We start from the raw sequence: 22,641 nt of genomic DNA on the forward strand, positions 1-22,641 counted from the left end.
CTGCCCGGTCAGAACAGTTTTATCAGTGCCGTGGCGAGCTCAAGGTCACCCAGCTGGTTGCATGTGGGGGAGCGCAGAATCGAACCTGGCATGCCAGATTACAAGTCCGCACTCCTAACCACTACACCAAACTGGCTCTCTAGGAGTTTCCCATCCTGGAACTGGCCACTCTATACCCCCATCCCCCTTTGGTGACCAGGGTGGATCTGGCAATCCTATTTAAGACTGAAATTTCATGCTCTCCCTCCATACAGAAATGTCAGAAGAACGTACGTATAATTGTGTAGACCAGTGGTTCTCAACCTTACTAATGCCGCGACCCTTTAATACAGTTCCTCATTTTGTGGTGACCCCAACCATAAAATTATGCAAGTGTTCTTTCACAGAAATTAACCAAAACTGACCAATGGTGTGAAGATCCATTGTTCATGATTATATATAAATTGTCTTTATTCCAGGGTTTCTCAGTTCAGCTCTGCCTCCTGCCACCATACTGATCTCGCTCTTTTCCGCTGCTCCAGACAAACGAACACTCCATCTTGATCTACCCCAAAGGCTGTTGTGTAGATTGCCCTGCCGCAACCCCTGTGAAAGGGTCGTTTGACCCCAAAGGGATCCCGATCCCCAGGTTGAGAACCACTGGTGTAGACCATCATATGTGAAGGCCATGCAAGGGTCTATTTTACCATGTAGATGTATAGCCACTTTTTAACTTATGCACTTGCAGCTAAACAAACATATGCATATATACTTATTAACCATGTACACATATATATCCCTGGCACTAATTGACCTTAATACTAATCCCATTTGAAGTAGCCCTTAATTAGTCACCTTTCCTTCTCGTAATCTGTCCCAAATGAAGGCCTGCTTTCTGTTGTTTTGGGGCTGTAATTAGTAATGCTCTCCCTTAAGCAGATCACTGTTGTTATGCTTTTTGAAGTGATTTTTGCAGATGTGCTATGAAACAGAGTGGCTCTCTACACGACAGTTGCTAGGTAACTCCACTGGATGATGATCGTTTGGATGTAACCTGCTAATGAGGAAGTGAATGGGGGAGGGGCAATGTTCCACCTCAGTGGACTGTGGAAATCTGCTTTCAGATTGTCAGGAAGCAGAAGAAAGAATACAGTTTTTCTGAAGTGTATGGGGAAGGTCACATTTATGACAGCAACATTCCATTCCCAACCACACCAAATCTTCCTCATTTTATTTTCCTTTCACCTGCTGGCAGACACCCTCCTGACAGATGACCATTCCTCTGCTGGTGGTGTGGAGAGATGGAATAGGCAGTAATCTCAGTCTTGGTCTCTCTGAGTTCTCTCCTTGGCAGCACATCTGCTCCCTTCTTGCGATCCACTGTGGTCCTAGTGGCATAGTTGACTGGAGAGACATGTGGTTGGATGGTGCCATCTTTGAGCTCCATGCTTATTTTCAAATTCCACATCATCCATAAGGAAATCCCAGGTCTCCTCTCCATGCACTTGAGAATCTGCTATGATTGGGATGGATCCGGTGGACTGGGGAGGGGCAGGGGCTTACCCGCAAATGTATCTTGGGTCGGGAAGATGGGGGCAACGGCCCAGACCTACATAATTGAGCAGGTGAAGCCACAGCATTCTTTCAGGAGGGTGAGGCCTGTCTTTGTTACATAAGGTGTAGAAGTCTGCTGCCCTCTTGACGTCACCTTCTTTTCTTTTACAGGAGCTGTGAAGAAAGAACTGCTTATTGGCATGGAAACAGAGTCTGTGATAGGTCCTCATTGTGAGTGACAAGTCATCCTAGGATGTGGTGTGTATGTTTGGGTCTATTAGCATTTTGATGAAAGCTAAATCAGGGTATCATAACCAATTTGGGTCTGTTCTGAAGGCCATTTTGCATATTATGTCACAGCAAGCTCTTTGCAACAGAAAGCACACTCAGCAGTGAACTGCCACCTTTCTTGCCTTTCAGACAAGAATACCAATCCAACTTGGTATCTGTCAGTTGTGCGGGTTAAATACCCAGTGTGTGACATGGCAGCAGAATGAGTTCACTACATCCCTCTGATTTACACTAAGACTCTGAAGGCCTCTGACTGGCTGAGCCTTGCACATACTCTGGGAACTCCCTGTGAGGTCACAGTCCTGACTGAAACTATAACATTTTTGGTAAAGCTGCATCTTGAGGGGAAGAAATGACTGGTGCAACTCCTTTTGGTGGATATATGAGAGAGGGTCTTTTCAGTGGCAGCAAAACAACTACGAAGCATCCTCCCTTGAAAAGTGCGCCTGCTCCCACACGCTGAGTCTTGGCCTTTAAGTGGAAGCTAATTTATTCAGGATAATATTCAATTAATTTTTCTGCCTACCAACAGTTTTAAATTACTGATTTTTAGTTAGTGGTTTTATGTATGTTACTGAGTTTTATTGACATGTATACAATAAGCCTCCTTCAGAACTTATAAGATAGAATGGTAGCTGATAAATGTTTTAAATAAATAAATTGTGGAAGACTTTTCTTAAAAAACAGCAACCTTTTGAATAAATGATACAAACATATACCACCATTCCAGACATATTATTTATAATACATACATATAATACTGTGCCAGAGTCTGCTTTCTACTCTGTCGTATGGAATACCTTCCTCTTTTTCCCCATGTGTGTGCTGGCTGGCTGACAGATAAATCAAATTGCACGGAGAGCTTCTTCCAACAAGTGGCTTACTAAATGGACCAGCTCCTGTGTAATTTCCTTTTCAAGAGGCAACCAACTATGCTGCAAAGTTGTTGAGTGAATGAGGCCGTGTCAGCCAGCCCAGAACATGGCAGCCACAATCACACAAGCTATGTTTACACCATTAACTGGGCTTGTCCTAAGCCAAAGTGCCATGGGGACTGGAATTCTACAAGTGCCAAGGAAAAAAGAACAGAACACTCAGCTGCTTGAGAAGGTTCACTTTCAAATTTTTCTTTGAAAAATCAAATTTAAAAAGCTAGCTATTATGGCCACCAAGATGTACTTGAATGTGCGTGGGCAGTGCATGCCAAAATCTCAAAAGCCTGAAAAGTGGCTGAATATAATTTTCAGCAGCTGTTTGGAAGCAGGGCTTCCATGTCCTCCCCCATCTCTAGTAGAAAGATGAAATTAATTTATGCAAATACATGACAGCTGTGGAATCAAAATGCAAACAAAGAGAAACCATGCACATTTGATGAATGCTGAATATGATATATGATTTTTCTTGGACCATACTTCAGTTCTTTTCTTGGGCAATCTGAATAATAGCACTGTCTGTTTCCCTCTGAAAAGTTGAAAGGATGCCTCATGCCCTTGAGAGAGATGGTAGTGGGGAAAGATCTTTCCAGATAAGAGGACCAGAGACAAAATATCAGTGGGCTTTCCCTCTTCTCATGCTTCTCCCAGCCTGAGTCACTGTGTCAATGACTCACTGTGTCACTGTTTGCTCAGACTTACAGTTGCTAAATGTCAGGCTGCAAAATGCCAGGTCAGTCCGAGGTGAAACAGTCGATGACTTGGTGGGCTGTACTGTAAGAAGCCCTTTCAGAACAGCCATTTTATTCAGCTTTAAGATTGAAGACCTCTGAGGTTCCCAGCCAGACCCTCACTGGCTGAGGCAGCACGGGATCCACGACACTGTGGGGCTGTCCCAAAATGTGTGTAACTCCATATGATAAATAAATAATAAATTGGTCTCACACATTAGGGTTGCCGAATTCCAGGAAATTTGGGTGGCAGAACTTGAGGGTAGGATTTAAGGAAGGGAGGATTTAAGGAAGGGAGGAGCCTCAGTGGGCATAACGATTTTCAGTGGGCATAGCCATTTTCTCTACAGTCTGGAGAACACCTGTAATCCTGGCAGATTGCCAGGCATCACCTGGAGGTTGGCAACCCTATCACACATACAGCTGGGTTCATTTGATCTTGTATTCCCTTCAGGGGCTGGGAGGGCTCCATTGCCATGGACATATCCAATCAGGTTTTATGCTAATGGAGGTACCATGACTCAATGGGAATGGAGAGCTAGTTTAATTGGTCCATCCTTCCAGATGGATCTAGATGAGCTTTTAGGATTACCACAGGACATGCTGAGCAGTCCCACAACAAGCACCCTATGAGGTAGGTGGCGCTGAGAGAGTTCTGAGAAAACTATGATTGGCCCAAAGTCACCCTGCTTGCTGCATGCAGAGGAGGGAGGAATAAAAACCCGGTTCTCCATCTTAGAGTTTGCCCCTCTTAACCCCTTTACCATGCTGGCTCTCTTAAGTGCCAGCTGGAGATCTTTTTCCTTTTTTTTAAAGTATGCTTCTTTTCTCTGATTTTGATGTTCTGTTGTTCAGACTGTGACCCTGTAAGGGCTGATCTAGGCTATATGCTTGGTTTTTTAAAGACAATCTGCACAATATTATATTTCAGTTGTTGTTGATTTGATTAATTTAACTGCTGCTAATTGAGTCACTTGTACTAATTGTAATAAATAGTTGTGATTATGTAAATACATTTATTGTAAACCACCGAGCAACAGAAATAAATGAGACACAAACATTTAAGATAAGCATATGAATAAATACTTGTTTTCAGAAGGCCGCCTTTGGAGAGCTTGTTCTTCAAAAACTCAGCCATCTCCTTGTCCTCTTCTTGTTCTCTGTGAAAAAAGGCCTCTGGTTACTGTCAAGCAAGCTGGATATGAATCTGAGGCTATGTATTTTATTTATTTACTTATTTACTTACTCACTCGCTTATTGAAGTGGAACACATCTTCTGGTGCACCCCCTCAAATGGATGTAAATATGGACATGACATCTGTAGCCCTGCCTGAAGGAGTGCGTCAGAAGAGGCAGAAGCAGAGGAGGCAGAGACCACCGAGGCAGCTCTGGCAGAGGCCTAAGGGTCAGAAGGGAAATGGGAAGGGGGAGGGGGGAAGAGAAGAGAATCTGTGTGTGTGTGTGTGTGTGTTTGCAAGAGAGGGAAGGAGGAGGAACCAAGGAGGAGGTTGGAAAACCAATAGGTAAGGAGGAGGGAAAAAGGGAAGGAAGTCTCTGTGTTTATGTGTGTTTGTAAGGGAGGGAGGGGGCCCTGACCAAGTAGCCCCAGAGCAGATATGTGTTCCACATACCCTCTAACAGTTAAACTGTCAGTAAAAAAAATTAGGTTTATATTCGGCCCTCCCAGCAAGCTGACCCAAGACGGTGTACAACAATCACAATCAATAACAATGTAATTAAAATACAGTTAATAAAATTTTAAAAACTGCTTAAGAACAATATCTGCATCTAACAACATCAATTCTGATTATAACTTCTAGCACACTACCCATGATCAGCTGTCATGCAGGGCCCCCGCTCCTTTTACACATTCCCCCTGCCTTGACAAACTGGCAGGCAGCACTTAAAAGGACCAGGTCCCATGGCTGTCACAATCAGCTGTTACATGGCCCTGTACGCTCTTTCAATGCTTCACCCCACCTCCGTAGCAGGAGGGGAACCTTGAAAGGGAGCATGGGCATTACTGCTAGTCTTCATATAATAAGAGATTCTTTAAAAGTAAGCACATTTAAAATGATGTCTTTGTATCAAAACCTTTTTTAAAGCTGTTTTTGATACTGAGGTTGCGAGGAAAGAGCTACTAATACTTGCTTGGCAGGGATGCTCACTGTGCCAGGCCTGCCACCCGTTGCCAACCTACGCTACCTCATGGGTTATTCTATGTATGAAAACAGGGTCACCCCCACGGAAGCTGCCCTGGGTTCCTTTGGAAAAGGGTTGGCTGCAGATATGAACAACAACACAAACCACACTTGCTTGTACCTCAGCCTTTCAAACTCCACATCATCCACAAGGAAATCCCGGGTCTCTACAAGTTTGTGAATCTGCTGCACTAACTCCTCCTCTTGCTTCTTGTCTTCTTTGGATTTTTTATTCTCTGTGAGGAAAAAATAGAAAATGGAGTCATGGCAGGGAATCCCTAACATGAGGATAGTGCAAGGGAGGTAATGTCTGTCTATGGGGGACAGCTTTCAGTCTTAAAGCCAAATTTGTCGGATATTTGCAACAGCAGAGATGATGCAAGGAAGCAGAAGGGACTGCAGGTAATAAATAAACGCTCTTGTCAGGATCTGGGGAATCAAACCAATATTGTGGCCAACCATCCTGTACAAGGAGAGGTGCTGATGCTGAATGAAATCCTGAAGAAAAGGAAGGCACAACCAAGCACCAAGGGACACTGTTAAGAGAAAGGGCTGTGGTTCAGGATACTGCACTTCTGAAAACAGCTTTCGATCCCAACCCATTTCAGACAGTGGTGTCCACTGATGTCCACAGATTGTAGCCTGTGCCTTCCGAATCTCCTTCAGCATTGACCCTTGTCTCTCTCTTCATGATGAATTTCTCAGTTTGAGTTGCAGTTTTAAGGATCTTTACACTCTCCTTGGCAGGGATTGAATGATGGGGTATTCTACTTTGGAGATAGAGTTTTTAAAAAGTAAACCATAGAGGACATTATGAGAAGAAGCCTCACACAGACAGAAGGCCCCTCAGGATGGGCTGTGCCTCAGTAACATAGAATGTGCTTTGCACGGAGAAGGTCCTGGGTTCAGTCCCCAGTATCCCCAGTAAGGCCTGGAAACCGCAAGGCCTAATGGTCTGACTGGCACCTGGGTTGCCTCCAGCCTCCCATATTTGACTCTTTGAAGCTAAAAACAGCTGGAGTTAAGTTCTCAGAGAGAAAAGCTTCCATGATTTTTAGCTAGGCCTTAGTTTGAACTATTATTTGAATTTATCAAGAAACTGCCTCCCTCCTAAATGGAAACCATGTCAGAGAAACCATGTATGATAGTATATAGTTGTAATTACAGTAGATTTTAGCCAGATCTGTTACATCTGGAGCTTTATTTCATGCTGCACCCCACACAACATTTGAGGGTACAATGGGTTTTCAGTTTTGATATAAACATGCAGACTGTAAAGTTAAGCTAACCACCTGATGCAGGAGAATTTGGGGGATATCTTTCTGTTGGATTACTTATCTCTTCAGACCTTTCTTGGTTTACTGGAATTTGGAGCAAATAGTGATAGTGGCCAAGGGACTCCAAAATGGTAGATTCTGATCTCCGAACTGGCAGAATTGAATTAGTAGATCTGAATGTGGATTGACAACAGAAGACCAAGGTCTTAAATACTGATCACTCAGAAGGGCAGCCATCAGTATTGGCTTTACCTGGCACTGCAATCAGCTTCTGCAACTCTTTTTTCAACCGGCTGATTTCTTTACACAGCTGTATGTCATCCATCCTGCCAAAACAGAACAAGGGACAATACAAACAAGATAACTGAGCACCTCCTATTCCATAATTCTGGAATTTGTTTTCAACCTGCCTGCCTTAATAAATAAGAGAACAGACCATTGTTCACTGAAAGTGCTATGGACATTTAAAAAAGATTTTTTAAGCAGTTGTCAGAACTCAAACCACCTCACAGGAATGTTTTCCCTAGTCCCAACAGTTGGACCCCTGAGCAACTTCCCCAAAGCCTGACAAAACCATCCAAACACTTCCTATGAGTGCTAAAGTGAATCTTGTTCACACAGTAACCAAACCAGATATAAAGGTATTTTATTTCTAAAGCTTAAAGAAAGCAAAACAGTTAGAATTCCAGTACATTCTCTAATTGTTCCAAGAGCAACAAAAAGAACAAAACTGACTCACTACATAATCTGTACCATAAATGTAGTTGGATGGGGATGGTGGGAGCAGTTGTGATTCGTTGCAAACCTGATTGGCTGTCCATCCATCAAACGGCCAATCAGGTCGCTGTCCTGCCCCTGATTGGCCATCTGTCCAACAACAGCCAAGCAGGTAAGCTGTCCCATCCCTAGCCACACACCCCTCCACTGCCAGCCCACTCCATTTGATTGCCTGTGAGAGGTAAGGAAGCCAGTGAGCGTGAGTTGGGAGGAGTGGAGAGGGCCTGGAACTGCAGCCAGTACCAGGGCCTGTGAGGGAAGGGAGCTGAGCCCTGACCTCACCGGTGTGTGTGTGTGTGTGGGGGGGAATGCCGTGACCCCAGCCAGCACTTCGCCCACCCCAGGAAGGCCTGTTGCAGCCTCTCCAGACCTTGGCAAGCCTGCCCGGGGCAGGAAGGTGAGGAAGGAGGCGAGTCCCCACCAGTGCTCTCCTCCTACCCTCAGAAGCAGCCTTTCCAGGCCTCAGCAGACCTGCCCAGGGTGGAGGGAGAGAAGGCTAGTGCCTGTGGTATTTTAAATTACAACAGGCTACTTTGCTAGTACATAATATAATACCTGAGCCTCTTGTGGTGCGTAGTGGTAAGGCAGCCGTCTGAAAGCTTTGCCCATGAGCCGGCTCAAGGTTGACTCAGCCTTCCATCCTTCCGAGGTCGGTAAAATGAGTACCCAGCTTGCTGGGGGGGGGGGTAAACGGTAATGACTGGGGAAGGCACTGGCAAACCACCCCGTAGTGAGTCTACCATGAAAACACTAGAGGGCATCACCCCAAGGGTCAGACATGACTCGGTGCTTGCACAGGGGAAACCTTTACCTTTAACCTTTTTAATATAATACCTAAAACACCTATAGGATGAATGTTAACTGTCCTATCAACAATCCTATGATGGTAAGCAGAAGAATAGCCTAAACACAGAGAGAGAGAGAAAAGAAAAAAGATACCAGCTGTTCAATGCTGTCAAAGGTCTATAAGACCGATATCACATAATGCTGGTTTTGCATATGTGGTGGGTTTGTGTATGTGCCTCTATCTTCTGAAAACAGGTTGTATTACTGCACAAACAGAAGGCTACTAAAATGCTGTTTGTTTTGAATTGCAAGTCAGTTGTTGACATGCTCAACTTGTCACAAAACAGATGGTGTAAATAAGCAAAGTTTGAAAGTCCATCACAGTGTTTCTGCAAAGCTGGCAGCATCCTTGATGGAAACAAGGAAATGGTGCAAAGAATTCTAGGATTAGGCTCCACTAAATCAGTTAAATCAGCTAGATGAGGGCTAATCCAATAGTAGTTCAGAGGATACTTTTCACATCAGCAGTAGTGCAGTGGCGGTCAATTTCCAGGTAACAGCAACAAGCTGGGGAAGCCATCTAACTCTCATTGCAAATTCAGTTTGAGGCACATCAATGACTAGAAAAACAATCCCAACTGAAGACTGATGTGGGAGCACAGGTTATACATATGCTTGTTAGCCCATGAACAGCAAGCCTTGTAGACTGTATGAAATGAGACTATACTTGGGGTCCAAGAACCTGCATGCAAGCATGGCATCAGGGGAGCTTCAAGGATATAGTGTTCCTGTTGTTCATAACAGCATACGTTCTGTCACAAGATAGATGGTTAGAACCATACTCATGTTTGCAACAATGCCAAGAGCCACATGTTGGGGGTAAGTCTTGTGTGATTTGACAGTAAATGTAGAGGACATTAACTGTGGTTTGCATTTGAATTAGCAGTTCATGTGTGGTTCTACTGATTTCCCTGCTAGTATCTGCTATGGTATAATCTCTGCAAATAAAACAAGAATTCAGTGGATGAACTAGATCTGTCAGAAAATGCATCAGATCACATTATGTTATGTAACGTTCTTGGTGAATGCTGTTGGAATTTTCTATTTCTTGCTGGTCTTTCAGTAAACTAATTAATCCACATAGCACAGCTCAGTCCATTGTTAAAAAACGGTGATGAACATGGATGACTGAGGATACAATCTAGATACCAAATGATTCCTAAATATTTTATCACTATTATGCTTATTGTAATGACTGGGGAAGGCACTGGCAAGGCCACCCTGTATTAAGTCTGCCATGAAAACACTAGAGGGCATCACCCCAAGGGTCAGACATGACTCGGTGCTTGCACAGGGGATACCTTTACCTTTACCTTTATGCTCATTGTAATAGAAGGGGTCCCCTCCCCTTTGTATCCATCAAGGCTAGAAACATAATTTCCCCACCCAGGAGGGATCAGATTCTACTTTATACACTATATTCCAGTGTTCTCGTTGACATAATATAGAGATAGTCAACTGACAGCCAGTAGACCCAATCCGGAGTTGGAGAAGAAAATCAATTTTTGTAAATAGGCTTGCAAACCAAGAAGTCAGGATGCAAACATCTTTCCTGCAGGCTGAACTTGTTTCGCAGGGATAATATAATTTGCAGCCCTCAAATAGCAAATGTTTTCACTGTGGAAATGTGTTCTCCCCATTACCATAGCCATTGTAGTTGCAAATGTTTTATAGGACATAGCTATATAAGTGGCATGAACACATGTTAGATAGCCATGTTCTGCAGGCAGAAATTCCACTCTGGTGATATATTGTGTTTCTGGATTCCCAAAATGGACAGGTGCAGTACTATCAAAAACCTATGGTTTACTTGATTATACTCCAGGTACCTGCTGGGGAACAGTCCAGGGTTCTCTCCTGTGACTTTTCCTGGGGATATGGCTGATCTGGCACAGTGTTTGATCTTAGGTTTTTGACACTACAATACTAGGCAAAGTTATTGCAGAACCTGACACAGGATCATACCATTAGGCAGTTATGTTACGATGAATCTATAACACTATTTTATCACCCTTTGAAAGACCATTTTATTTGAAAGTAAAGCAGCCATTGGCTAAAATGCACACCATTTCTAAAATATGCTCACACCTGCTTTTTATGCTCTATTAAGTATGCTCAGAAATGACACATTCCAGAATAAAAAGTTTTAAAAAATGTTTCTTCTGGCAATGCTCTTTCTCTAATGCATCTCTTAGCTGAACTAAAAGACTATTTCATTTATTGGCTAATCAGTCAATCCACCTCCTTGAATTGAATTTCCTACAGTCTGGAGGGGTCTCCATTGGTGGATGTTTCATGTAGGGAGGCCAGTATTTCTTGTTGTTGTTGCATGGCTTCAACTATAGGCCTGGTGGAACAACTTGGTTTTGCAGGCCAGAATTCTGCAAAATCCTCTCCCTACAACGGACATCCTGTGGGGTAGGTGAGGCTGAGAGATCTCTGAGAGAACTGTGACTGGCTCCAGGTCACCCATCTGGCTGCATGTGGAGAAGTAGAGAATTGAACCTGGTTGTCCAGATTAGAGGCCACTGCTCTTAACCCCTATACCAAGCTGGCTCAGGGAGTGAGGAGGCATGGAGGATTAGCTGCTCCTGCATGGAAGCCGAGATAGTACTGAGTGAGCATGTCTCTGACCCTTTATGCACGGTGGCAGCTATTCCACGCTCCAGGATGCCCCACCATTCCCCGTGTACGCAAGGGAGCAGGGCGTACAGGGCTGCCCCAGCGTAGCAGGCGCAGATGTGCTTTGCGCCGAGGCCAGGAAGCCCAGGACGCTGTCAGGCAGGGTAAGTGGCAGCGGCTGGGGGGGAGGCGGTGGGGAAGGGCCGGAGGGAGTGGGGGGCCGGGCCCCCTCTACACGCTATGGCGGGGGCAGGGGTATATCCTAGCTGGCTCCGCATAGCCCGCAGGGGCATGTGGTGTCCCTACAGGAACACCGTAGGTTGGGACCGAGCAGGCCAAAAGGCCCACGCTATTAATTATGCACAGCGCTGGCCAGCCCCAGCCACTGCAGGCACCTGCGGTATCCCAGAAGCTGCAGAGGTTCCTGCGTTTGCATAACGTGGGCCTTCCATGGCCTTAGGCCGGGCCATGCACGTGCTGGCAGCGGGGCATACATAATCAGGGATTTTCCCCACTGTCCTGCCACCGCAGGCATTCTGGCCCGTGCATAATGGATCTCTCTGTATGTGTGTTTGTGCACAGGTCATGGCCAAACACCTAAAAGGGGTTTTAGGCAGCTCAGATGGAAGGTGTTGGCACCATTTTGTGCAGACAATCCAATGGCCACTGGTGAAGAAGTACATTCCAGAGCTTTATAACAGCAATACAACACCTGAGAAAGGCTCTTGGGAGATGTGCTGCTGCCTGAGCAACCAGCAGCAAAATGGAGGTCTGAGGGAGAAGTCTACAGAAAAGTCCTCATGCCCTTTTGTCACTACCCAACCATATCTCTGTTGTGAAGTTGTTTACAGAAGAGCATGAATAAAAGAAACTTCTTGTCCTGGGGAAAGTTCAGTCTGTTGAGCGAGGAGATGTATTACTGTATAGCCGTGTCTCGGGTGGGAGGACAAGACTAGGCTGAGCTGCTTGGAAGGAGATGCATGTGTCCGAAGGGAGAGTCACATGAGTCAATCAAGAGCCACCAGTGTGGGTGGCTGTGTGGGAGAATTTATTAGAGGTCAAATGTCACTTAAGACATTCACAGAAGAAAAAGGCAATTAACAGCTAGCAAGCCTCTACACTGGAAACAACACCAACACCAGTGATCTGGTGGAAGTCTTCACTAAGTCCATAATAACTCTGAAGGGAGCAGGCGCCAGCCCACATATTACTTTGTTTGGGAGATGTCAGAACTTCTGAGAGCTAAACCAGTGTGGGCTAGACAGCTGGAGTCAGATCTAGGAAAAGCCTTTTCTGTGTCCTCATACATTCCAACCTGAACCTTTCAATTCAAGGTGATAGAGATATCAGGGAGATCCATAGTTGGTGGACTAACCACTGAAAGCTGAAGCCAAAACGTTCCTCTCCTGGGTCACAGACAGTGTTTACTGAGTATCTCACTCTTCCTCCTCATGCTGTCCAGTTATTTAGGCCAGCTAAACCACAGCAGTCCTAGTCCTACTAGCTCTTCAGCAAAACAAAAGAAAGCCTCAGGCTTTGCTTCATGCCAGAATAGGGGTAGGGAAAACCCCTGAAATGAATGCCAGATTTGCCTTCTGTCCTTTGGCCAGGTCAGCAGGAGCCTTGGATGACAGCCTAAGCAGGACCCTTTTTAGCCCAAGTCTCCATTGCTGTGAACAACAGTACAGGAATGAAAGGATCTCTTGTGTTAAATTTCATACTGCCAGGGATGATCCAGTAAAGGCTGGTATGGAGTACTGTTAAGAAAGTGGCTGAAGTGATGCCTCCTATCATTTGTTTCAAGCCCCTGAGAGAGGCAGCCCTGGTTCCCCCCCCCCCCGGTCAACAATGGGAGAGAACTGTGGTTAAAATGACTATTCCACCACCTGTTGTGCTTCTCCAGCTTTTTCTATGAGAAAAGAGTTTGTGGTCTGGAATCTACCATCATAATGCTGAAACTTGTCTTTGGCAGAGCCTGCCTTCCATGATGCAAAAGCATCGCCTTCTGTAGCTCAGGTATGTCAAGAAGTGAGTCAGAGCTCCTACTGCAGAGCCAAGAGAGAAAAAGTCAGGAAATGCGTCAGGAATGGAAAGTCTTTCTGCAGGTGCAAGCTAATCTTGGCCCCAGCAATGTGTGACTTGGCCATGGCCTCCTGTAATTGATTTTAGATTTCCAATTAAGCAAAAGGAAAAAGATCCACGTGTCACTGTTCATAGCACGCAGAAGGACGCTCAGAATGTCTGCCTATTTGGTGAAATTTCTTCCCTAATAGCCCAGCAAACATCCTATGCTTCTTTGAGCCAGAAGGAAGGGTGGAGCATAAAATTTTAAGACAATACAGACATAAACAAACAAGTTGGGATTTAGGTTTTGAGCCAGGCAGGGGCTCGAGCTCTGTGGCACAAGGGTGACCACATGCATCATTGGGGTTATTCTATCACTTCCTTTCAATTGAGCTCCCAAGTACATTCTTCATACCTTATCACAAAAACTGAGGGCTTTTGACAATAGGGTCTCTTAGGAGGAAGCCAGATTTTGTTAAAAGCATAGTCAATGAACCATTTTTTGAAGAACACAAGAGGGCCTCCTCTTTCAACTCCCTCTCTACTGGCCATACAGCCTCTGACAATGGCCATTCTTCCCATGGTGTGGGGTTGGGGGTAGAAAAGGTCAGATAAGTTATTTTTATGTAAGTCATTCTTAGACTGCAGCTTGTTTGGCATCGACTGGCTGTTTCTGCAGTAGAGCGAAAGGGAGACATCATAGGCATGAAGGGAATTCAATAGATCTTCTAAATAGAGCAAGGTACGTCTGCTGAACTTTTAAGATTCTCCTGTACTCCTTTCTATCATGCTACTAGTGAAGGGCTATTTAATTATTATTTTTATTTATCGTATGGCATGTGTCGTATGGCATGTATGGTATGGTATCGTATGGCATGTATGGCATATCCAGGAGGTGTGAGGATTATCTGGCAGTCAGGCAAGGATGTTCAGAGGTAGTTGCCATTTCCTGCTTCCACGTCATGACTCCCAGTGCTCCTTGCAGTACTACCACCCAAATCCTTGGAAGTCTCTTATCCAGGGTCAGCCCTGCTTAGCTTCTGAGATCTGACAGGACTGGGGTTGCCTGGGCTATCCAGGTCATGGCTAATTTAGGGCTGCCCTGAACATCATAGTTATGTAAGAGCTGGACTCCATATACTATTTTGATGGCATAATCCTGGTGACTTTTATGCAGAATTGGAGTTGTGCTACTTAGTAATGCAGTATGGTCCTTGTTAATGGTCTGAAGTGGGTTTAACGTTACTGAATGCCTGGAGATTCAGTGAGCTTGGGGCAGGCAGACAAAGGCACTTCTTCCCAAATTGTGCCCTTAGTGTTGCTCAAGGCAAAAAGGAGTCTCAAAGCCTTTCCTTTCTCTCCCCACAACAGGCACCCTGTGAGGTAGGTGAGGCTGAGAGCTCTAAAAGAAGTGCTCTGTGAGAACAGCTCTTTAACTGGCCCGAGGTCACCCAACTGGCTGCTGGTGCTGCCACGCCTGCGCATTTGCACCCACACCTCCCCTCCTCAGTACAGCACTCGCTGGCGGGCGCAAACATGCAGGCACAGAGCTGCCGCACCTGCCCCCCTGTGGCACGAACCACGCTGCCCGGGGGTTGGGGAACACGGAACTAGAGCCATTTATAAATGGTCCAGAAGAGTCCTAATCCAACGTTCCCCAGAAACTTAATTTGTCCCTCATGAGAAAACACTCCCCGGTGCAAGAGGACAGGAAAGAAAGAAATATTTCAGAACCACTGCCAAAGTATTTTCATAGCTGCATAGTAATCCCTCTTCTGCCTACTACATTCTGTGCATAATGGAGGAGCTGGGAATCAGTCCTCCTGTCATCCCAGTTTTTACATGCATGTTCACACTGTAGACTCTATTTGTAGGATCTGTATCCCTGGCTTAAAAAAATGCAGGCCAAACTCATGAAGCCTACCTTAATATAGGCCAAGAATGGCCTAACAGTGGCTCTCTAGATGTCCATGGACTACAATTCCCATTAGCCTTGCCACCCTCCTTTTTCTCCAGGGGAACTGATCTTGGTTGTCTCGAGATCAGCTGTAGTAATAGGAGGTCTCCAAGAGTCATCTGGAGGTTGACAACCCTAGCATGCCCACTTGTACCCTTGTTCCCCTAGCTCCTAACTTACATGTATCTGAGCTCTGACTCCCTCCGCACCAGGACTTCACGGATCCTCTCAATTTTGAAGAGCTCCCCTTCAATATCATCGATGGTCGTTGTGGAGTCTGCCATGGATACTATTTCATCCTCTGAAAGCAACAGGAAAGAACTGTTAGGTGGAAGGATGGGAAAAAGAAATGAACACCAGACAGATATACACTACATGCCTTGAGTTAGTGGATCTCGGATTTTGGTCAGAAATTGCCTGTGATTCTACTGAAGTTATTTCAGATTTGTCTGAGCATAGCCAAGACAAAGATGCTGAAGGTTTCTGCTGCCAAATCAGTTATAGTCTATCCAGCTCAACATCACGCCTCCCAAGAGGATCCAAGACTAAGTTGTCAAAAGTCAACAGCAAATGAGAAGAAGCATGTGATAATGTTGCAAAATGAACAAGAAATGCTGTGGCAAAGTCCTTTAAGATAGAGAATTCAATGAATGGCGGGAGCTCCTTGGCTTTTCCGTCCAAACTCCCACGGATAAGACATAAACTTTTCACTGCTGTTTTTCTCATCATCTCTTTATGTCTCTTTTACTACACATCTTAATGGCCATAATTTTAGATCTTACTGCTCTCTTATTTGGCTGCTTCTTTCTGGGTTCAATTCGAAGCCCTTTAAGACAACCTAGAGCCATGGAACTTGAAAGACCACGTCCTTGATGTCCAGTCCACCAGTTAAAATTCTCCCGCTCAAGCCATACTATCTCGGTTACCCTACCTGTAGAGGTGATGGCAATGGCAACCAGCAACAGAACTTTTTCAATGGCAATAACTCACTGCTGGAGGGCTCTCCCCTTTGAGGCAAACTTGGTTGCCTACCTTACTGTCTTTCAGCAAAAAAATCCAAAACACCCAAGTGTTTATTCCATCTGTCAGCTGAACTGAAAAACGTACAGGCTGTAAGGTTTTCAGTTCTTCAAGCAAATGTTGCTATAGATTAAATATTTTCATTGAAGGAAGAAACTGGCAAGTTTATAAATTATTTGATGCTTATTGTTATTAGCAATTACTGCCACACAGCATTTCTCTTTGTTTCCCATCTGGAGCCTAGCATCCCTGTACCTCCATGGGATCCAAAGCCAGAGAGTCCCCCCTCCCAAGTAGCCCTTTTCTCCAGGGGGACTGATCTCCCAGAGCAGTGGTCCCCAACCTTTATTAGGCTGGGGACCGGCAGGGCATCGGGTCGCGCCCGCAGGGACCGCGCCCGCGCGGGCCACGCCCATGCTTCGGGCCGCGCCCGCGAGCCGCGCCCGGCCGCGCCCGCTGGCCACACCCGCGGATCGGGCCGCGCCCGCGAGCCGCGCCCGGCCGCGCCCGCGGGCCGCACCCGCGAGTCACGCCCGGCCGCGCCTGCGGGCCGCACCCACGGATCGGGCCGCACCCGCGGGCCGCGCCCGCGGATCGGGCCGAGCGGGCGCGGCCTGCACGGGCGCGGCCCGGCCCTGATTCCCTCTCCCCGCCCTCCCGCAGTAAGTAGCTTCCCGGGCCGCAAGCTTGCGGCCTGGGAAGTTTTTTACTGCGGGGGGGGGGGGGCGGGGAGAGGGAGCCGCGGCCCGGTGCCATGGCCTTTGCGGCCCGGCGCCGGGCCGCGGCCCGCAGGTTGGGGACCACTGTCCCAGAGGTCAGAAGGACATCCTGGTGGGTGTTTCCCACCCCTCTTCGAGGGAGGCAGGTCAAGTTGCGCACTTCCTGTCCCCTGTGGGAAACACCCCCTTGGTTCAGTCTTTCTCCTGCCTCGTGAGAGAGCGCAGTGAGATCTGATCTCTCTGGTTACAGCAGTTCTAAAAGAGTAGTTAGGAAGCCTATTTCATCAGTCCCAGGCTACCTGGTCATTGACAGGTGAGGGACAGCAGGTGTCTCTCCGCTGGGTCTCTAGTGCGGTGGTGCCCCGTGATTTGTGTGTGGATTTGACAGGACCCTCAGTGAGAGGAAACAGCTGATGACTGCTGGGGACAATGACTTTATTCAGACGTGGTGGTGCCGCGCTCTCTTCAGGAGCACCTTGGGGGCTTTTTTATTCGCGGGGGCGATAGACGTCTCGCAGCTGGGTCGCAGAAGCAGAGGCACTAGTCTTTCAGTGCCCAGCATTTTTTCTCCACAGTTCCCGCTTCCCCCCTCCCCCACCGTTCAACTGCCGGTTTCCCGCCCTTTTTCTTCAAGCTGCAGGGGCCTTTCTAAGACGCCTCACGGCTGTGGCGCAATGGCAGCAAAAACCTCTGGATGGTGGCTTCTCCTCGGCTGAGGAGACTGTGAGTTTAATGATTCCCAAGGGTCAGTCTGAACCCAGGGATGCACTGATGACGACGGAGATGGTAACTATTGAACCTACTTGGGGGAAACAGACTGATTCCTCAACCCTCACCCTCCCACAGGACCCACTATTCATGCTTCCCTTCCCCTTCCAGATCTCATGTAGAGGACAGAGACTGCAATTATGGGGGGAGGGGGGGAGGCCCTGGTGGCCAACTAAAGCCTCTCAAAAGCGGCACCACTGCACCCCCCCCACCACCACCATTCTGATTCCTCAGATGTGGAATCTAGATCTAGGGCCAGGGAAGAGAGGGAATATATTTCTGGTGAAGAACAGGTGGAACCTATCCAGGTACCTAAAGAAACTGAATGCTTGTTCAGCCTGGATGATTTTCAGTTCTTATTAGCAAGGTCTGTTGCTATCCTAAACCCCCAACAGAAGAAACCGTGCCCAAGGACACTCGCAAATACTATGGTCCTAAAGGCAGTGGAGACTTCCCAATGCCAGAAAATTTTGAACATAAAATCAGGGAGGAATGGGAGAAACCACTTATGTCACTCTAAACAATTTCCTTCCTTTATCAAAAGAATGTATCCTCTTCCAGATTACGCAGAGTCTATGCTGCAAGTACCCGCTGTCAATGGGCCTGTAGCAGCCCTTCAATCTTCAGGTTTGGTGTCTGAAGATGGGGAGGGATACTTGAAGGATATCCTTGATAGAAAATCGGACGTGGCTTTGCTCAAGGCTCACGAGGCCATAGCTATGGTAATCAGAGCTTCCAATACAGCGGCTGTGGTCTCTAGGGCCGCAGTTGCATGGTGTAGAAAACTTGGAACACTTATCCCAGACACAGAGACTAGGCTTATTCAGGGTACCAACAGAATTCTAAAGGCTTCAGCGTATACTGCTGATGCTTCTTTGGATAATGTGGTATTTGCTGCTAGGGCCATGGCTTCTACCAATGTTGCCCAGCGTCTGGGCTTGGCAAGCAGACGCACGCTCAAAAACTATAGTCACAGCCTATCCTTTTCAGGGGAAAAAGTTGTTTGGTGAGTCCCTGGATAGGGTCCTTGTTGAGACAAGGAATAAGAAGAAGGCCATGCCCAGACATATCCGCAGGGATGGAAAACCCTTTCTACCGGCCTTCCGATCACAACTATCTGCCTCCAGATTCAGATCGGAAGGAAAGAAGGGATCATGGGGCCAATTTAGACAAGGGTCATGCAGAGGTGGTTACTTCAATAGATTCCAATGTAACCACCAAAACAGATCTGACCATGCAGAGGGGGAAAACAAATCCCCTAAGGCATGACTTGGTCTTACCGGTACAGGGCCAGCAGGCTGCCTTTCCGGAAGCCTGGAACAACCCACGTATCGACTCCTGGACACGGGAGGTTGCCACAGAGGGGTACAAGATGGAATTCAGATCCATACCACTAGACAGGTTTTTACCACCTCAAAAAAAAAAAAAATCCCCAGGTCCCAACTGGAGACTGGCATCCTGCAACCTCTCTGGGGCACAGTGCCACAGAGTTCCCCCCTCCCAAGCAAGCCCTTTCATCTACAGGAGCCTGGAGATGAGCTGTCACTGCAGAGTCCCCCTTCCAAAAGAGCCATTTGTCCCTGGGGAGCTGATCTCTACAGTCTGCAGATGACCTCCAATTCCAGGAGATTTCCAGGCCACAGCTGGAGGTTGGTGACCTCTGGGTCAGGAATGTTCCTTGAGGTTTGGAGGTGGGCCTCAAGATTCCAGGGGTGGGCAGGAGCTTTTGCCATGTAGCCAGCCCCCAGGAAGGCCACAGTACAGGTGTGTATCCCAGTGCCCGTTGTTTCCCTGGGTGCAATGGACTTTGGCTCTGGTTGCTAATAAAACTGGAAATCCAGCCATCCCCCTCTGCAAAGTCTCACTGACTACTTTCCTGTTTACCTTTCCTGTTTACCTTTTTACCCTATGTCTCTCCAGTCAGGTGCTTGTTCACCAATTATAGTTACAGTGTCTACCTAAAGAGATTTTATTTAGATCTTCCTGCACTTTCCAGACTCACAGGACCCTTGCTACTCCATCTGTTTGCACCAAAAATTAAAAACTGTTGCTGGTAAGGGGTGGCCAGAATACACAGCCCAGGTGGGAAACACCTGCGCCAATCCACCCCAACCTCACGCAAGCCTTCACCATCATCTCTACTATCACTGCTCATATCTAGAATATAAAAATCAGCTCTGCAAGCAAAAATTGCTGCTTTAGAATCTAGAATGTTAATGTCTAATTTCATACTTGGACCAATGGACACTGGCTGAAAGGTGCGGTGTACTCCCCACCCTAAAAAGGAAGCATCAGTGTATAGTAAGTTTTCTTCCTCTTGGACCTCAATGAGAATTCCTCTACATAAATTTGAGGGAGCAGCCTACGATGAAAGAGATCACAAAACCAATCTCAGAACTGAAAATAGCTTCCAACCCTGAATTAGGGTAAATGTAAAGGTATCCCCTGTGCAAACACTGGGTCATGTCTGACCCTTGGGGTGACGCCCTCCAGCGTTTTCATGGCAGACACAATACGGGGTGGTTTGCCAGTGCCTTCCCCAGTCATTACCGTTTACCCCCCAGCCAGCTGGGTAACCCTGAATTAGGTGAGGCCTAAACACTCATGAAAACCATAGCTGCACCGGTCTCATATGCAGTCTGGCACAAGGTGTTACTGCTATTGTAGATGCCATATGGCCAAGGAATCTCTGAATATCAATTTCTAAGTTACTGCTCCTTTGGGTTAAGGAGGAGAGCAACGCAAATCTAGAAGGGGGTAGAAAAACCATTCTCCTGCTAGGAGGCTCAAAAAAGGTCGCTCAAAAAAACATGTGCCCCACCTGGCAGACACAGCAGGAAGGATGAGTTGCAGATAACTATTCTCTCCTGACTCATTGCAGGGTGTGAAGAGGGAATGTGCGAAGACCCCTGGCGATGCCGCTATCCCCTCCTTCATGCCATGAAGCCAGATCCTCCTGGACTGCAGCAGAGAGCTCTCAAAGTGATGCAGGATCAGGACTTGGGGAATTGGCAGGCCCAACCTGGGAGAGGGGGCTGGCATGCTGGAACCTGGTGCTTGGGACCATGCCATAGGGCCTGCTCTTCAAAACGGCTTGGTTCGCTAGGGGTACTGATCTGTGCTGCCTGAGAACAGTTGGAATGCTAGGAGTTCTCCAGGCTGCCCCTGGAGGCCGGCAACCAAGAAGTGTCTCCCAGGCAAAGGGAACAAATCCCTGCCAAATCCCCCTAACTCACCCCTAACTCTTTCTCCCCCCCCCCCCCCCCGACTCTGTCTCAGGCTAACAGCTCTTGGTTGGTCACTCCTTCTGCCTGTCCTGAGAATCTCTCCTGTCCTCAGCACAGGCCTTTCCAAGGCTCCTTCCTGCCTCTGCCTCATTGGCTGCAGGGTTGCCATGGGGATGGCCAGAAAACAGTCTCGCATCACAATCAGTCAGGAGGGACATCCTGCCTCCCAACACTGGTGGGGGCATTTGCACCAGAGACCTGGAGCAGGAACCATGAGATTTAAAACAGACAAACGGTGAGTCCAGGTTGGAAGATTTCTTAATCAAAGAACCAGAGAACTGTAGAATCAGGGAGTTGGAAGAGATCTCCTGGGTCATCTAGTCCAACCCCCTGCACTATGCAGGACACTCACAACCCTCCCGCTCATCCACTGTCACCTGCCACCCCCTCAAACCTTCATGGAATCAGCCTGTCTATCAGATGGCTATCCAGCCTCTGTTTAAAAATTTCCAAAGATGGGGAACCCACAGCCTCCCGAGGAAGCCTGTTCCATTGAGAATCCACTCTAACTGTTAGGAACTTTTTCCAGATGTTTAGATGGAATTTCTTTTGAATTAATGTCATCCCATTGGTTCCGGTACATCCCTCCGGGCAAGAGAGAACAACTCTAGTCCACCCTCTATATGGCAGCCTTTTAAATACTTGAAGATGGTTATCGATCCCCTCTTAGTCATCTCCTCTCCAGGCTAAACAGACCAAGCTCCCCCAACCTTTCCTCATATAAAAATCCAAATAAATAAAAAAATTAAGATAAATAAACAAACAAACAAACAAATATGTCTTGGTCTCCGAACACCTCACCTTTGTTGCCTCCAAGTGAGGCCAAACCAGAGCAGAGTAAAGCGGTACCATCACCTCCCCCATCCTATATTGGTGTAGATGGCTTTTCCTACCTAAATGCAGAACTTTACATTTACATTGGAGGCTAAGACCACATTTACAATTCATGTAAGACCAGCAAAAGGCTCCATCTCAGTTAATTCCTTGCTTAGAGTCTCTCAGGTCAGGAAACACCTCTTCCCTCTCCTCCACCCTGAGAAGCCAGCTTCCGAGGGAAGCTTAGAAAGGATGTTTCAGTGTCAATCCCAGAAACTCAATCCTTTGCGGCACCCTTGGAAGGACCTTCAGCCTCAGCACAAGTCCCAACGAGGAAAAGATTCAGGGCGTCAAGAGAGGGCCACCTGAGCCCAACCTCCAGCAGGGAAAACCCCATTTCTGTCCCACTCTCATTCCCTGATTGAGGAACCCGGAGGGGACTCCTGCAGTCTTTCAGAATCTGAGTCGTTCCGCGAAGGGGTCTGTAGAGGTCAGGTCTGGGAAGATGTCTCTTCTTCTGAGTAAGCTGCTCAGGAGACGGGCAGCCATGTGTTGCGTACTCTGGCCATGGGCACACTCCGTTCCTGGGGAGGCCAGATGTTGAGGGGCAGGTTTCTCCTCTGACTGAGGCCTGGAGGAAGGAGCAGCTTAACTGGGCAGGAAGGTTGACAAGGGAGGGTTTCATCCAAAGGGCTTCCTGAGAGTAGCCTGTCATTCTTCTGGAGAGCCAAGAGTCAGAGGGAGTTTGGCAGTTAGCCCCACCCATTTCTCCCTCAGGTTTCCACTAACCTCTTGGCTAC

At 47.1% G+C, this 22,641-nt stretch overlaps 1 protein-coding gene across 4 annotated transcripts in view; it reads right to left on the reverse strand.

Annotated features, from left to right (window-relative positions):
• LOC143832703 (bMERB domain-containing protein 1-like) overlaps positions 1 to 22,641 on the reverse strand; it is a 41,779-nt gene that overhangs the window by 10,119 nt on the left and 9,019 nt on the right. For 2 of the 4 annotated variants that reach the window (XM_077327489.1, XM_077327488.1), the window contains exons 2-6: positions 15,412 to 15,532; positions 7,218 to 7,291; positions 5,810 to 5,924; positions 4,574 to 4,647; positions 1,543 to 1,707 (exon numbers count right to left, since the gene is read on the reverse strand). In XM_077327489.1, the coding sequence (XP_077183604.1) occupies positions 1,589 to 1,707; positions 4,574 to 4,647; positions 5,810 to 5,924; positions 7,218 to 7,291; positions 15,412 to 15,532 (503 nt within the window). In that variant the 3' untranslated portion in view covers positions 1,543 to 1,588. Of the gene's footprint in view, positions 1 to 1,145; positions 1,708 to 4,573; positions 4,648 to 5,809; positions 5,925 to 7,217; positions 7,292 to 15,411; positions 15,533 to 17,269; positions 17,541 to 22,641 lie in introns of those variants that run through there. The other 2 variants (XM_077327490.1, XM_077327487.1) reach the window with 2 other exon arrangements.

Source organism: Paroedura picta, chromosome 3 (genome assembly GCF_049243985.1).
Source record: "Paroedura picta isolate Pp20150507F chromosome 3, Ppicta_v3.0, whole genome shotgun sequence".
Lineage (NCBI taxonomy): Eukaryota > Metazoa > Chordata > Lepidosauria > Squamata > Gekkonidae > Paroedura > Paroedura picta.